At 37.8% G+C, this 18,501-nt stretch overlaps 1 protein-coding gene across 3 annotated transcripts in view; it reads right to left on the bottom strand.

The window, feature by feature from the left end:
* The window catches only part of LOC136885854 (pyruvate kinase), a 224,826-nt gene that overhangs the window by 24,324 nt on the left and 182,001 nt on the right, over positions 1-18,501 (bottom strand). For all 3 annotated transcript variants that reach the window (XM_067158557.2, XM_067158551.2, XM_067158550.2), the window contains exons 6-8: positions 16,593-16,774; positions 11,360-11,605; positions 4,253-4,475 (exon numbers count right to left, since the gene is read on the bottom strand). In XM_067158557.2, the coding sequence (XP_067014658.1) occupies positions 4,253-4,475; positions 11,360-11,605; positions 16,593-16,774 (651 nt within the window). The remainder of the gene's footprint in view (positions 1-4,252; positions 4,476-11,359; positions 11,606-16,592; positions 16,775-18,501) is intronic.

Here is an 18,501-nt window from a genome sequence, read left to right as displayed (position 1 = left end):
TTGTACAGCGAGCGTGCTTTCCAGCTGAGCTGAAGGTCGCGAATAATCGTAATTTTGGAAGTGTTAATAATATTTTTCTCTTTCCAATTTGATTGTGATTATTGACGGGCAGAACTAAATATAATGCATTCGAGAACTTGAGGACTGATACTTTTGAAACTATATTCTCGAGTTCACATAACCTCTAAAAGTCAACGTAGGCCTAATTTACGCGGTAAAAGATTTCCATAATCTGACTATAAACAGTATACCAGTGACCAAATTACAATCGAATGAATGAATGAATGAATGAATAAGAAATTTTATTTTAATAAATTCATATAGTTAAGGAACACCACATCTTTCATTTAAAATCATCTCTCTCTCTCTCTTTTCTCTACCAAATTTGAAGATAAACCGTACACCCCTGAGATCAGTGGAGTGGTAAGTATCTTGCTTGTCGCGCCACACCCGAACTAGCTGGAAGGGTGCAATACATCATTATCGACTTATGTCTTTCAGCTGTCAGTTTGCAAGTCCCTCTCATCAATGAATCATTAAAAACAGAGTCTAAGAATCATCTGTCTTTGCCTTTCTTTGATTACCTTACTCTTCAGTAGAATTACAGTAGAACCTCGATAATTCGAAATCGGTTAATTCAAAATCCTGCCTAATTCGAAGAAGCACTCATTCCCGGAAACATGAGATACAGTTTTGCATGTTATTTAAATTGTTTAATTCGAAATACCGATAATTCGTAATTCGAAGTACAATGTCCACCCCATTACCGAAATTCAGGCTTTTAATTCAAAACTGCTTTTATATTTTAAAACAGTAGTACGTTACAGAGTAATTTCAACTAGAAATTTATCCGCGTCATAATAGAACGAGCGTTCCGGAACGCGGAGGGGTAGCGTTTCGCACTTACACTCACTTCGGTGGGTCTAGAGTGCGCTTCATGATTGCTAAGTTGAATGAAATAGGAATTCTTTTGTATTCAACCTTTTAAGGAATGCCATAATATCACGCAACAGGCAGTGTGCGGAAAAACGGAATCCGCGAACACGGGCGATGCCGACAGTTGATGAAAAACTTGGCTCATATAATAAATTTGCAGACACCGAACAATATTGTCAGAAATTGCATTCCTTTATTTTAATCCGTGCCCAAACGGTCTAATGGTTTTAAAGGAGAAAGTGCCAGTCGGGAATCGTATAAGGGTGTGGGACGGGGGTCATTCTAGTACGTTGCAATGCACATGGAAGCGAGAAACTTTATCCCCTCGTCATAGGAAAGTTCTATAAGCCACAATGTTTTAGGGGCATCTGGCACTTTCCATGCCAGTACCAAGCATCTAAAAATTCGAACAGTACAGAAATCCAAAAAATAATGCATTTGCACAGGGGAACCAGCATAATTTATCCCCGTCTTTGAATTGTGTGATTGTTTTTCTTTCGTTGCATGAGGTTATGTTTGTCAGTGGTTTATCCAAGTGCATTATTTGAACATTGTAAATGCACCTTGTTGGATACATTTCGGAAATAGTTTTTTCCGTGGCATTTGAAAGGTTTAAACTGTGAATCTAGGTGATTGTATGTATTAATGGGTTCTTAGAATACTTTGTGACGTGGCAAGTGTTTACATTTCTGAAGTACGAGAGAAGTGCCATGGCGGGAAATCGTACAAGGATAGAGTCATAGGAAAGTTCGATTTTAAGGGCATCGGGTACTTTCTGTGTAAATACAAGGCATCTAAAATGTATACAGTATAGTAATCCAATGAATAAAGCACTTGTACATGGGAGCCAGAATAGATTTCTCCTCATCTTTGAATCATGCTTTTTTTTCCCCTTTCGTTGAGTGAGGTTATGTTTGCCAGTGAGATATCCAAGTGCATTATTTGAATACTGTAAATGCACCTTCTTGGATATATTTTGGAAATAGTTATTTTTTTCATGGCATTTGAAAGGTATAAACTGTGAATCAAGGTTAACTGCATGCAATAACGGGTCTTAGAATATTTTGTAACGCGGCAAGGGTTGGTACTTCTGAATTGCGAATTGGCGGTTAATTCGAAATCACTTAATTCGAAGTCCGATTTTTTAGTCCCAACGACTTCGAATTAACAAGGTTTTACTGTATTCTCCTAGGTAAACTATCCTTTACTCACCTAATAGTAGGCCCCATCACTGCCGCAAATTTGTCCTAACTTAGATTTTATCTTCTCATTCTTAGTACCCTCCTGCAATTGTTCCCACCTGTTTGTACATTCGAGCACAGAAATAGTGCCCGGATACAAACAAAGCATGGTATCCCCCCACCTCCTCACTTAACACATTGCTACAGGTAGACAGCCCGCTACAAGGCTGTTGAGATTGAAATGGGCACAGTGGTGGATGTATAGCAATACACACATTGTACCTCTGTACCTTCAGTACTACCCCTTCACTCCCTTCCCCTCCTTTTCGGTACTGAAGTGGCCTTCAACACTACCCCTTCACTCATTCTCCTCCTTTTCAGTACTGAAGTGTTGATTGTTTACCTCGGGACACCATTTCTGTGCTTGCATGTACCAGCAATTATTCTCACTATTTTATGCATAAGATATCCGGAATCCACTCAGATTTCACTCCTGTACAACAAAGTTGGTCTGAAAAAACAGTGATCCGGAATTTGCTTCTTTCTTATAGAATACCATTGATCCCAAATGTGAGCTCACTGTATTAGCTTTGTGCACCTTAATTCAGTTTCACTTAGAATACTACCATCCTGGGAAAATACACATCCTAAATACTTCAAATGATTCACCCATTCCAATTTTGTATTCCTGACCTGACATTCAATACTTACAGGTTTCTTCCTTACTGACAACTTTAGTCTTGATAATGCCAATTTTCATATCAGACTTGCTGCACCTCTTTTCAAGTTCCAAGATATTAAATTGTACGCTTTCATCACAGTCTGTAAGACTATGTTGCTGGCATCGTCCAAACTGCTTCCACTCAACCAAATCCCTCTCTGCCATTTACTTTTCAGTAAATCATCCATTTATAGAATGAACAACTAAGGTGAAAGATTACAGCCTAGTAATTACAATATTTATTTGATTATAAGCCGACCCCCAGGAAATCAGAAATGAACATTTAAAAAAATTAATGAGGCACACAAAGCATAAGGGATACATTCTCTGCTGCCATTTAACTGTTTAGCCTGTTATCGCCAATAGATGTTTCAGATTAATTGTAACATTTCTTTGTCAGCATTTCCGTAGAAAGCATAGTCTTTTTTGCTGTCAAGCGCATTAGAAATCAAACACTTTTAAATGCCCAGCAAACTCTGAGACAATGCTAGAATTTCAAATACCTCAGCTAGTAGAATATCAATCGATTATCCATGACTCGTATGAAATATGCCATTTTGCTGGTGTTTTAGGTGCAATAGATATGATACAAGAATCCTATCAGCTGCAGGCAGGAGAGCTGAAATATGCTGTTATTGGAAGTGATACTAATGTTTTAGCAGTTAATGATCCTAACCTTCAAATCAGGGAATAGCTCTGGCCAAGTTTTGTAAACGACAGTATAATATTTAATAACTTCCATATCCAAGCACAGTTTGAACTGGGGACAAGTTACAATGGGATCCTAAATCTGAACAGTGTCATAAGGATAAGAGGTCTGTAAAAAATGGTTTCCTGCTCTTAGCTGGGGATTGCGATTCAAAGGTTTAGACAATCTGAGTGTTTATACTGATTACACGTACCAACATTGTGTTATCTGACAATTCTCAGGAAAAGTTTCAAGAAACGCAAGAATTTTCACACGCTGATGAAACTGGTCACTCTTGCATTATTTTTCAGAACATTTTCCTATTGCATCGATAAGGATAGTCTTCTACTTCACCAGCCAAGTTAATGATGCTGATTCTAAGTCGAGGGGCTTACAATGGGGTAAATACGGTACTTGGAACAAAGAGCTAATTTTCAGTATAGACTGATTGTCAAAATAAATGCCTTTTGATTGCCTGCAACAGTTTATAACTAATTCTATAATCCCTCATTACAGTTACATCTTTTCCCTCAGTACTTTGCGATGTGTTATCTGAAAATATGGTCCTGAATACTTTGAATATATCACACTGGTATTCATTCATTCCAAAACTGTCGGAATACCTTGCCTGGTACACTAGCTAAAGAAATACTTCTATAGTGTTGCCATCCTTTCTGTTCCCTTGCTTCTAGATTGGATGAAAGCAGTTATTGCAACAAAATTTACCTGCGTACTGAAGAGGTAGAATGGCTCGGAACAGGTGACACTGACGGGCGACTTGTCCATAACGGGTCACGGCAATGATAGGGCAGCGTGGTCGGTACTTGGAGATAAGATGTGCTGATCGCCCAGATGTGGTGATCACTATGATTGCTGCTGCAAGGCACTTGGCTGATGCTTCCACCGTTGAAATAGCAATAGCATGAGCAGCATCAATAGGTGGAAGAGCCTGAAAAACCAAATTTACATTTTTGTATTGTAAAACGGATTGGAAATGTGAACGTGGGAAGAGAAGCTTATCTGGGTTGTGGAACCTCCGATAGTGGATTGACTTCAACAAAACAGGAACTCTCACACAGAAAGCACAAAAGAGGAATAATTACCTCATGAAGGTTGTGAAGCTTCTCTGAGAAGGCATGAGAAGAAAATGATTGTGATAATTATTCCTGAACAGAAAGTAAATCCTTGATTTAATGGACTAATTGGGTATAAGGAATTTCGTTAAATCTAAAATAAATTAAACTGCAGTGTTAAAAATTAAATAATCAGTAATGTATTACTGATAACAAAAAATTGTTTTACACACACTTCTAAATACATATACAGGGCAATTCAAAATGATGGACCCGATTTCCTAAATTTATTCTGTGAACTCTAATAAACATATTGTAATGCGAGACGTGCTAAGAACGGTAAACTCTCAAAGTTTTTTCAGTCATATCACAAGTGTTCTATGCGAGCACCTCGCGTAACACGACATACATCAAGCCGATAGTCTATCTCCTGCCAAACCTGTGTAGTGTGTCGCGACCAATCTTTGCGATGGCTGCTGTGATGCGGGCACGAAGGTCGTACAATGTTAGTGGTACGTAAACATGATCCTTGTATAAAGATAATTTAAAAGTCACCACCTTATCAATACACAGATTTATTTACTTCAAAATTGGTAAATTAGGTCAAGACCGGTTTCGATCCCTAAGGGATCATCTTCAGTTGACACACATAAAAAAGATATTTACAAAAACATCACATGTAAAATATTAATCTTTTAGTTAATTCAATTGAGTCAAATTTTTTTTGTATTTAGAATGTTGGTGGGTACATCTTAGTTTGAAAACGTGTGTGAGATTTATAGGCTCACTATGTCTAAATTATTGTGTATATAGGTCCTATACTTCTTTACATACAGTGTCAAAATTATTACATTCAATATAATTTATCTATTTGATGAAAACACTGGCAAATTGCATACTGAAATGGTAAAAGTGTGTACATTTTTTAGTTTAAAAGTACATGTTTTTTACATGTTGTCATATTACAATTAAACTAAAAAATGTACACACTTTACCATTTCAGTAAGCAATTTGCCAGTGTTTTCATCAAATAGATAAATTATATTAAATGTAATAATTTTGACACTGTATGTAAAGAAGTATAGGACCTATATACGCAATAATTTAGACATAGTGAGCCTATAAATCTCACACACGTTTTCAAACTAAGATGTACCCACCAACATTCTAAATACAAAAAAAAATTTGACTCAATTGAATTAACTAAAAAGATTAATATTTTACATGTGATGTTTTTGTAAATATCTTTTTTATATGTGTGTCAACTGAAGATGATCCCTTAGGGATCGAAACCAGTCTTGACCTAATTTACCAATTTTGAAGTAAATAAATCTGTGTATTGATAAGGTGGTGACTTAAATTATCTTTATACTGTGATACCAATCAATACGGAAATGAAGCTAATAGATAACATGATCCTTTACGAAACCCCACAAGAAGAAATCACATGGGGTTAAGTCGGGGGAAGGCGGTGGCCAGCGAATGAGAGTTCGATCCTCCTGAGATGCACGACCTATCCAGCGTTGTGGCAATGTCTTGTTGAGATGGCTCCGAATGTTGCCATGGTAATGCGGAGGGGCACCATCCAGTTGAAGGACGAAATCTGCACTATCCTCTTCGAGCTGTGGCAGGAGCCATTTTTGCAGCATATCAAGAAAAACATTTCCTGTCACAGTAGATTCAATGAAGATAAAGGGTCCATAAACCTTCTCATGGGAAATGGCACAAAACACATTCACCTTGGGAGAATCGCGTTGGTGTTCCACAACTTGATGGGGATTAGAAGTTACCCAGATTCTTACGTTGTTGCCTATTCACAGTCCCGGAAAGGTGAAAAGTCGCTTCATCACTGAAAATTACCCTTTTGGAGAACCCATTCTCTTCCATTAATGCGAGAAAATCAGCACAGAAGGACGCTCGAGCAGCATAAATCAGTGTCTTTTAAGGCCTGCACCAGTTGCAAGCGGTAGGGTTTCATTCCTAAAAGTTTCCACAGAATGCGCCAAACAGTTCCCTGTGGAATTTAAAGTTGCCTCGCTGTCCAGTAGGTGGACTTCTGCGGACTCCGCACGAAACTGGCGCGAACACGTTCCACTGTCTCTTCCCTGGTTGAAGGATGGCCAGTCGACTTTCACTTACAGATGCAGCCCATGTCTCTGAATTTTGCATACCACGCACGAATGGCTTTTCCAGTAGGTGGGTCTCTTCCATACCGGGTACGGAAATGCCATTGAACACTAATCACAGACTTGTTTATGTGGTAATCAAGCACACAGAATGACTTCTGCTCTCCAGCCACAGCCATTTTCTTTACTCGCTTCCTGCACGCTCGTAATGGCTGAAAATGAAATCCCGTGGAAGGAAATCTAAACTCAACTAAACCTTGAGAGTTTGCCTTTCTTTGCGCATATCTCACAGTATGATATGTTCATTAGACTTCACAGAAAATAAATTTATGAAATCTGGTCCATCATTTTGAATTGACCTGTATATCTTAATTCTGATGAAGTTTACAAATCTGTAACAATGGCACTACTTAGGCACTTGATAGCTGAAGATTACCTTGAACACATAGGCTGGAATGAATCAATCTTCCCTTGGACACACACACACACACACACACACACACACACACACACACACACACACACACACACACACACACACACCCCCCTTCATAATAATTAGTGAACAAAACTGCATAAAATGTCCATAACATGCTAACACTTGTGAGTATAGATAACTGGAACTAGATTAAGCAGATTCTTCTTCGAGATTAGATTCTTTGCCCTATAAAACACTTTCTGCTACTTCCTGGCTTAGAATTTGATAACCGGTATCACCATTATCTTTGTCTAGCCATTCTTCAACGTCACCCATGAATGTGTGAAAATCTGTCTCGATACCTTCAAAATTGTTTTCAGGTCCTGTGTGTTGCAAAAATTTTGTCCACTCATTGGTTAAAGTTGCAGTTTTCATCTGCAATGCAGCAGCAAAATTAAAGATGGCAGACTTAACAGTATATCCTCACAAATTTTAGCAGTGTCTTAACTCCTCTTGCATCATCTTTATCACTTTTTTTTTTTCAACATGCCACTAAGATCTTTGAGAAGCTGCTTCTTGTACAGCTACTCAAGGCAACAATGACTCCCTGGTCGATGTTTTGTATAACGAACTGTATTATCTGTATTTGGAAGGACAAAGACATTTTAATTTCCATTCCTTCTAACCTCACTACAAATACGACACTGCCATCAGCTGTGGAACGTCCAGTGCGCAAGCTGGTAGAGGCACCTGCTTCAGGGATGAGTAAGCTATGTCATCCGCCAGCTGTGAGATAAAGAAGCCTTACCTATCCTCCAATTATCCAATGGCAGGGTAATGTGTTTAGTCCACACGTTCACAATTTTTATGATGCAAATGGTGTTATTAATCTAAGTCTATTACAGAATGAAACAACAGCTTAGGACAATTTTCAGTTATCACCTGTTATGCACGAAACAGCAAATAAAACAAATATTATAAATTTGTCTTGGAGAAAACAGTGCCAAGTTCAAAATCATATTCACAACTGCAGAAAGACACTCATTAGGGTGGGCTAACTCTTCGTCCAGAAGCAAAACAGCTTTCATTTCTTGGAAGGAAATTTTGAGAATCTCTTTTTAATGTCACTGGACTACAGTACAAAGTGACTGAAGAATCAGCAGGAAAAAATATCGCTTGTAAATCAGGCATTCCTTGAATTTGAATGAATGATTGGCAACTGATTCATAAGACTTTTTTCTTGCTTTCCCACATGTTATAAGTGATAGATATGATTGGCATTAGCACAGAGTAAGGCAAAAATGAACTCCTTATTCAGTTTATGACCTAGTGTGCTGCTTTCAAAGTCTGAAGCTGGGGTATTTTCACGAACAGAAAGAAAAAGATCTGCCTCATCCACACAGTTAACTTGAGACCAAATACTCTCCAATTTAGTTAGATCCTTTATTTGTTGTCTGAAAGGTTCAGCTTGATTTGTAGCTACATAAGGAATTCACTGCTTGTTTTTCTGTTAGTGATACCATGGCATTTATGAAAGCACCAAAGCATCATTTACCGAGTGAGTTGGCCATGCAGTTACGGGCGTGCAGCTGTGAGCTTGCATTTGGGAGATAGTGGGTTTGAACTCCACTGTTGGAAGCTATGAAGATGGTTTTCTGTGGTTTTGTATTTTCACACCAGGCAAATGCTGGCGCTGTACCTTAATGCCTCTGCCACTTCCTTCCAAATCCTAGCCCTTTCCTATTCCATCGTCACCATAAGACCTATCTGTGTCTGTGACAAAGCCAATTGTAAAAATTAAATAGCATCAATTGCATCAACACAGTACATTTTTCCTTTTATGAATGTCTGATATAAATTTTCTTCTTCATCCCATACAGTTCACAAAAACGTACCACTGATACACCATTTTGCTGCTTTTCTGTCAATTCAAGTTTCCAAGTTATGCTTACAGCGAAGCGTTTTCTCCTAATTCCTCCAGCCATACCAAAACATTTCTGTAAGTTTACACATCTAGGTTAATAAAGAAAACTACACCCATAAAACAATATTACAAACGATTCCGAAGATGAGCCGAGATGGCAGGAGCAGAATAGCAAGGATATCGCTCTCTAATATTCTGTTCTCTACATCCTGTACCTGCCAATACCGCCATCTATCTCCAACCTCATTCAATTACTAACTAAATGGTAGCCATGCTGCAGCAGATACATTTAGGGCTTAAAAAAAGATCCCACACAAAAATTTGTCCGTTAAATCTGAAGTCTATACAATCGAGGGTTTTCTGTATATGCCAACAAAGCAAATAAAGACAGGAAATAGGAAAATAAAAGGAACAACAGCTGGTTAGTCGGAACAGACAAAGTAAATTGTAGGCCACATGTTCATTATGGTCTCTGGAACTCCCATGCACCCTGCACTGCCTGTGCATCAACAAACCTAACAATGCCGAGCATCCTTGGAAGTTTATTTGCAGCTGGTCAAGAGGTACTTGCCTTCCTGTGTATCTCACTGTTGCTGGCTTGTCCTTGACATGCTCATGTGCTTGCTTTCCATGTTCGCTTTGTTAACAAATAGAAAGGATGTAGCTGAGGCCATGGTACCATCAGGAAAGTACAAATATGACGGCAAGGACCAATTCCATATCTTCAAACTGCTGCCTTCATACACAAACTCATCAATCTCAGTTCTATTTCTTCTTGGTCCTCAAACACATTTTTGCTTCACTGGTTCAGCAGGACTGGCCAAGGCAGAACAACTCTAGCACACTGTCTTCACACACTAGTTAATCTGAGCAGCAGGAACAGGTTGCTGTCCTTCCCAAGGTCTCCACATGCTCAAGACAGGCAAGAGGTCTTGTTTTGATGCAAGAAGTGTAGAATATGAAGCAAGGTGAACTCAGAAAAGGTAGAGACAAAACAACAAACTGAAAATAAAATAGCTTGCCAATGATCATATTAAGTCATAAATCATAAAAACTAAACCAAACCCCATGGCACTACAGCCCTTGAAGGGCCTTGGCCTACCAAGCGACCACTGCTTAGCCCGAGGGCCTGCAGATTACGAGGTGTCATGTGGTCAGCACGACGAATCCTCTCGGCCATTATTCTTGGCTTTCTAGACCGGGGCTGCCATCTCACAGTCATTTAGCTCCTCAATTCTAATCACATAGGCTGAGTGGACCTTGAACGAGCCCTCAGGTAAGCTTCCTTTAAAAATAAGGATCGCTTCTCTCTCTCTCTCTCTCTCTCTCTCTCTCTCTCTCTCTCTCTCAAGAATGTCCCTCTTCTCTCAACAAGTGTGGATGTCTGCACCTTGAGATGAAGCTGAGAAACAAATAGGAAGCTTGTTTGAGACAGACTAAATTCATCTGGAAGAACTGAGATAGATGAAGAGAAAGTTCATCTATGAAAATGGGAGCAAGAGAAGATGGAGTGTTCCTTATTCCTATGATTCTTCATATTTGTCCTAGTTTAATCCCCTTATCCTTATATATATATATATATATATATATATATATATTTATTCCAGTTTCATCCTCCTATTCCTCCCTCTACCCACGAGGACCTGTCACTGCATTTATTGCTTGTATAATGGTGATTGTACTATCTTTCCTTGTTTCGTGTTGTTGATGCAAATTTTAGCTTTGTGAATATCTGACAAAATGCTTTCCACTGTCAGTGAGCGACAGGAATTACTGAGCATTCAATAGTTAATTAAGACAATAGGAGCAATATGTTAAGAGTGGGATGAAGTGTAGATTTAAGAAAACGTAGTCAAAACCAGTAATAAACATATCAAACATAACAATTCAAGGGCTGTATCACTTAATATAACAAGCCCCAATTTCAATACACAATGGAAAATACTGTCTTACACACTTTCAACCAATACAATGTTTACCTTCCTCCCACAATGGACTTCCTGTCTAAGCTGTCTACTTGTACTGTAATAAAAGACTAAGCCATTTCTCTCCTAATTGTTATAAATTTTCAGCAAAATAACATAATATTCTTTGAGAACCAATGAAAATATGTTAGTACGAGAATTTACATGTAATACGGTAAAACTAGTATGTAAAACCTCTAATAGTTAACAAGATTGACTTCGAACCAGGCAGTCAATGAGAAGTAATGACAAGTGAAAGAAACATTTTTAGAGTGTGCTAAGTTAACCTTTAACAGGAAATTTCCTACATATGAAAGTGAATAATTACCTTGTTATTAAGGTCCATAAACAGTTGCTTTTGCCAAATTGCAGCCTCAGCTTCTTTGCATATGTTTGCCATGGTAAGAACACACTCCACAGGATAGTCTCCCTTGGCTGTCTCGCCTGACAACATTACACAATCTGCTCCATCGAGGATGGCATTAGCTACATCAGAACCTTCTGCCCTTGTGGGGCGAGGTTTCTTCACCATGGACTCCAGCATTTGCGTTGCACAGATGACTGGTTTTCCAACCTGAAGCAACAGAATGTAAACATTATTTATTACAAATCTAAGATCACAATATAACTTATTAGCTTGAAGCTTAAAACGAATGGTAGTTGTATTCGGTACACTAACGTCATGACATCTCCCTCATTCTGCTGTTCTCAGCTTGGTGTACTGATGGCCAGTTTTTGCATAGCTGCCAGTGTAGCAAATGCATTAATTTACTATAGTCCAAATACTCAGCAAACATCCTTCTGAGTGACCGGTGGGGCATGGTTATGTAGGTAGGGTGGGAGGTCTGCTTAGCTCTCTCTTCCTGGTTTGCTATAATATAGCAATTATCTTAACTCACTTGTTGACACGTTGTGTTCAGCCACCATGTTCACATCTCGTAAACAACGATTCAGCTGACGTTGGCTAGGGTCTTGTTACACCTAATAGCTACAGTATCTTAAGGTCCACAAGCAGGATATTTTAACCCATAAAAACGCGTGCTCTGTTTTGCGACGTATGAGTGCATACCGGGTAAATTTTACCCGATCAATTTATCAGTGTAAAACACCGTGTATAAGTAGGACGACTTCCTCTTAAATGGGATATGAAAACTTTCGTATTTATTTGTACCTTTAAGAATCTAATACATCGTTGGCAGAAAGTTATATTATACGTTAATGCAAAAAATAAATCTTGGTACTGCATGTCAACCATGGGGAAACATAGAATCTTTATGAGTAATTTATACAATTAAATAAAAGAGTCAGTTATACGACTATACACTACTAGCTATACGTCTGTTTTCATAGACCATCTCATCAATCTCAACTCTATTTCTTCTTGGACCTCAATAAACACATTTTTGCTTCACTGGTTCAGCAATAATAATAATAATAATAATAATAATAATAATAATAATAATAATAATAATAATAATAATAATAATAATAATACGTGAACAACTGTTTAGACTGATATTACACAGATAGAACATAAAAATAGAATGATCAAGTCTACACAACACAGTGAGAAGTTGGCACGTTTATAAATATGGTGTCTCATGCTAACTGAGTTTATTCCTTATCAACTTCATGAACAGATTCACTGAAAGAAAAACCTTGTTGTCTGATTCACAGCTGTCCTACTGAAGTACAGTATATCACTCACTACTTCTGCTAATAACTTCAGAATATTTTTCATCAGCAAGTAATAATCACTTTGCAAACAGTGAATGAAAAAATTAGACATCTCTATAAACTTACGTTAGCATGCGTGCTGGATAGAAAGTACCAGACACGGAAATCAACATACAAACATGTCAACAGCTCAAATAACACAGTTGTAAGAAAAATATCAAGCCATCAAGAATACTTAGAAGAGCTCATTGGGAAAGTAGCAAGGGGTAGACGGCAGAATACCTTAGGCTAAGAATTATTCACAATCTATTTTGCCACGGGTATAAAAAAATACTGCATTCTGGTATGCTTGGAACAAGATATTACCTTCCCTGCTTTTTTAACAAACAACTAATTAATGCACATTGTTTCATAACAGGGGCTTGGGACATCAAGGTCAACAACCTCATGCACAGTAAATGCGAAGATTCGTCTAATAACCTGTGTAAGTATGGTGACTGTACTAATGTGTGTGTTTGTAATCAGGAACAGAATTGGGAAGGAGGTGGATAATGCACGTATGCTTCCCACAGTTTTGTTATAACTCAACTAACTAAAACTAATCAGGCGTACTTCTGCTAAAAACAATACTTTTACCCATATACAAGGAAATTATTGTGTATTATTGTCCTGCCCTCACAGAGACCTCCCAGGTTCTTAAGAGGAGTCTGAAGTCATGTCCACTAAGTTTCATAATAAAGTCGAACAACTAACACTTCTAAAGCTGAACAATATACAATTTGAAATCTATATCACAACAAAATGTAAGCTTACATCATTACCAAACCAAACTATAGAACTAAAAACGCACATTGAAACTGTTCGAGGAACTGAGAAATTGACCAAGGAGTGAGCAAGGAACCTGTCAATCATCCACTGCAACACACTTGAACATCAGCTTGGCACGATGTGTAGATGAAGACTGGGCAGCAGAAGGAGTGGGAGATGAGGCAGGCACCCTCTTGATTGTCACTTCCCACATGTGTGGCCGGTTCCTGCACAGGAAGTTTACTAAATATTTGGACTATAACCATGGTATGAATAAAAATTACTGTTGGTCAAAGTCTCCATGGGGTACTGTAGATTCCCCTCCCAATGACCTCTCCAGGATTAGCAAGAGATCAATTAAGTCATGCAGGAGCTTTAATACAATGTAACCTCGATTCTCAGTTTTTGGAGGGACCATGGAAAATATAATGAATCACCCTGCAATCCCTCATAACATTCTTCAGACAGGAAAGGCAAGATAATAAAACCAGTATTATCCACAAGTAAAATAGCAAACCTGAACAATATTTTCACTGAAAATGATCCTAAATCTACTCACGATGCAAAACCACCCCAGTCCTATGTTATAGAATTCATTTGGTACACTTCATAATCAAATACAACAGACTTGGAAAGAGTGAAAGCTACACTGCTGGAAGGATCACTGTGCACCACTTACACCACCACCACCAGATAGATATATATATATATATATATGTTCTAACCAGAGGGTCTATCCGTGTAGAGGATCTACGCATCATAACTTTACAAATAGGTGCAGCACCATATGTAGAATTTCTATGGAGATACATATCTGGTCAGATTTCTTTGGCATAGAGGCCATGACTATTTTACAACACTTGGCAGCTATACCATGAGACACTTAGTGATACAAACAGCTGTACATGGCTTACATCACAAAATCTGCAGCACCGAAGATTTCTACTCCGTGGATGAACCACTTGTTTAAAGCAGTAACCTATATGATGGATGCCAAATCTCCACATGTATCACTATCACTCTAGCAAATGCAAATTCTTCAACTCTTTAGAAATAAACAAATATGGATACATTTTCTCAGCAGTTTGACTTCTGAATACTGCAATGCCCTCTTTTAGAAGCTATATAAGATACACCACATACACTAAAACCATTCTCCTTTTTTCTTATCTGCAATGCAATACTACATTTCCTTAATGTTGGGTTTCACTGACAGTTGTTAAATGAATAAAAACAAGATGTTTGTTAACACTGTGTTAAAAATTAAACAGCATATTAAGATTTTTGCATTTTATCGAGTACCTGAGAAATGTTAACATATTGCCAGTCATGAGAATTACTGACAATAAGAAGAAGGCAGTGACAGAACCATGGAATTTTTCAGTCTAATTCAATGTGCTTTTGTCTGTCTAAAGCTGTATAAGCATGATGAACTCCATCTCTTAGTCTGCATGGCAATGTGCAATAATCATTAAGGCAGTCCAACATTTGGTTCACAATCCCAAGCCGAGGATAGGGAATTTTCTTCTCCAATCATCCTTTCCATGCAGTTCCATGTCCTAATTTGTGCTGTATTAATATTGTTTTGAGCTCTAGTTTCAATATATATGTATCACTTTAGAAACACTTTCTTAAAAATTATCAATCACCTAACAGGATCCTCCACTTCAAACTGTGCACTAATGCGGGGGTTATTTAATAACGCACTATTGTGTACAGAACTTGGCCCACTGAGCAAAGGAGGCTGCATAGCTGTAAGCTTGCATTTGGGAGAATGTGGATTCGAACCCCATCCATCAGCAGCCCTGAAGATGGTTTCCTGTGGCTTCCCATTTTTACATCAAGCAAATGCCGGGGCTATACTTCAGTTAAGACCACAGCAAATTCATTCCCAGTCCTAGTCCTTCCCCATATCACTGTCACTGGAAACTTATCCGAGTTAGAGTGATGTTAAACCACTAGCACCGGGCGAGTTGGCCGTGCACGTAGAGGCGCGCGGCTGTGAGCTTGCATCCGGGAGATAGTAGGTTTGAATCCCACTATCGGCAGCCCTGAAGATGGTTTTCCGTGGTTTCCCATTTTCACACCAGGCAAATGCTGGGGCTGTACCTTAATTAAGGCCACGGCCGCTTCCTTCCAACTCCTAGGCCTTTCCTATCCCATCGTCGCCATAAGGCCTATCTGTGTCGGTGCGACGTAAAGCCCCTAGCAAAAAAGAAGAAAAAAACAACCACTAGCAAAGAACTTGTCCCTCCAGCAACTGCATGTCTAGTTTGGAGTTCACCATCACTGATCATTAACAGAAAAGTAACACTTCCAATTACAATATATTTCAGCTCTATTTGCCTCCACAGGATTGAATTTTTATGTATATATAAACTTTTGTGCCTAAAACACCAAGAAAATGGCACATTTCATAGAATATGTGGATAATTGATGTTCCTCTACTGAAGGAAGTGTTACGTACCTTCCTCTTGTGGATGTTCTGGTTGCAGAAACTCTACTAAAAATTCTAACTGTAGCTTTCAAAATATGAGCATTGTCTCCAATAATTACAAGAAAAGCGCCAGTAGCCCCAAAACAGAAAGTTATCAGTACCTGTAGCAGTATTCTTTATCTATGAAGAAATTCTTCATCTATCAGATTTTCCATATTATGTCACAAAGTGCATCCTCTGACAGAAATGTTGTTCAAAAAATCTAAATACGGCAATTAAAATCCAAAGGGTGATTCACATCAGCTGTTTTGGAACTGCTAACAATTGTTAAGACGTTTAACATGAGGAAATGAGGATGTTAATATAATGCATAGTTTGAACTAATTGTTAACATTTGTTGATGGAACAAGTATTTCTTAATTTAAATGTTAAAATCATCGGACAACCGTTAAGTATTAACAAGTATCAAAACAAGGCATAAGGATACCTTTAGGGTTCAGTGAACTGCACACTAATTGTTTTAATTTCATGAAAATATATTTTTACAACGCCTTACTTGAACAGCTGTAATGACTAAGCTAAACCAAGGAATGTAATTAAATAATCAAAATCAAAAAGTAATGTTTAACTCCTTGCTTACCTTATTGCACCTTGCAATCATGGCTTTCTGAGCAAGGAACACCTTCTCTGGTGGAATTTCAATACCCAGATCACCACGAGCTACCATAATACCATCTGAAGCAGAGATGATCTCGTCCAGATTTACCATTCCTTGATGGTTCTCAATCTTTGAAATTATAAGTATCTTCTTGCCCTTCTCGCCTGTCAAATCATAGTGTTTTTAGAAAAAAAAAGACCACGTTCATTAACATTTGCAAACAGAGGGCACAAAGTTATTTAATGAGTTCACAATCATTCTATTCAACACATTCCAATTTTTAATTATCATTTTGGATATTCTTGCAAGAAAAACCACATTTCAAATGAATACAGCAGAAAGTTCCTAGGAGTGGTGATGTAAAGTTACTAAGATTAGAAACCAGGCAGGGAACTCCAGTCAAAATAATTCCTTGGAGAATATTCTTGAAGTAAGATGGTGAAAGAAGAACTGTTACACTGATAAAAGATGTTAAGCAGATTGTTGATGTGTGTTTCCACTCTTAGTAACTTTACAGCATAACTCCTAGGAACTTTCTGCTGTATTCATTTGAAACTGTTCCAATTTTATAACCATAGCTTTTACTATCTTCGACACTAAACTGGATTTTTACTATGGACTATTATATAAAAATCAGCCACAATAATGTATTATCCATCTTAGAATATTATATCATCAATTATATAATTGTATTTTTAATGATACAGTTTTGTCAACTACTGTAAATTGTATTAACTTCATTGCACCTCATGGAACCTTGCTATCAAGACTTTGCTTCCAAACATTTTAATTGAAAATACTCTTATCAATATTACAAAATATTTGTAATTGGACTGATCATCGAACTGCGTCATGTGATTTTAACTTTCTGTATGTCTTTTGTGTTTTGGAATGACATTTATCTAATAAGTGGCTGAAGATGTCTCTAAAGAAGGGACAAAACATGTTCCACTTAATCCAATTATATTTTAATACGTAAATACATTTTTTGAAGAATTAAACAGGTGGAAAATTTCTCTCAAATATACTTTAGCACTGTCAATCAGGCTTTTAACCATCAAATTTATTTCATTCAACATACCGCTTGGTTGAGCAGCTCGTCTCCTTACTTCCAAGTCATTCCAGCCCAAAGTTTACAACATTTTCTACATACAAACTTACATGAGATGCTATATGAATTTGTTAGAACAAAAAGGGTACATGTTTTCGAGAATGAAATTTCTATAGGTGTTATGCTACTTTGCTTCAAAGAGGGTACCCCTTAAAGTAAGTAATCATTTGCAAATATTGATTTCGTTATTTTGGTTCTGTTCATGATGGCATTAGAAATTTACACTTGCCCTCTTTCTGCACTGACATCATCATGAACCAGCTCCAGTTTCCCAGGTGTGGTGAATGAGCAATCTCCATTTACTTCTGTCCATTTAGGTGTCTTCTTCCATAATCTGCTGCAAATGCAGACCTGTTCTAGCTAGATTATTTCTAATCTATTCAATCCATCTCTTCCTTGGCTGACCTCTTGATCTTTTGCCTTCAGTTTCCTTTCCAAACCACACTCTAGCTGTTCTTTGTGGGTCCATTCTTTTGAGAGGACCAAACCATTTCAGCCTGGCTTCGACATAGATCTCGCTAACAGGTTGTTTCACTTTGGACAAGATAGCCTATCTTGTAGTTTCTTATTTTGTCCCTCTTGTTTTATTGAATCATAGTTCTCAAGAATTTAATTTCCACTGCTTGTAGTTTGCTTGATATTTCTGTTGTTTTGGATGCAGGTTTCTAGACTGTATATGGTATTTAGCATAAAAAGCTCCTATAGTTTTAATTTTGATCCTAATGGAACTTGCTTATCCCAGAGAAGTTTTCTCACAAGATGATAAAACTGTGCTCCATT

The sequence above is a fragment of the Anabrus simplex genome, chromosome 1, assembly GCF_040414725.1.
Source record: "Anabrus simplex isolate iqAnaSimp1 chromosome 1, ASM4041472v1, whole genome shotgun sequence".
Taxonomy (NCBI): Eukaryota; Metazoa; Arthropoda; class Insecta; order Orthoptera; family Tettigoniidae; genus Anabrus; species Anabrus simplex.
The sequence above is the reverse complement of the archived record's forward strand: the minus strand, read 5'-3'. Positions and strand labels throughout refer to the sequence as shown.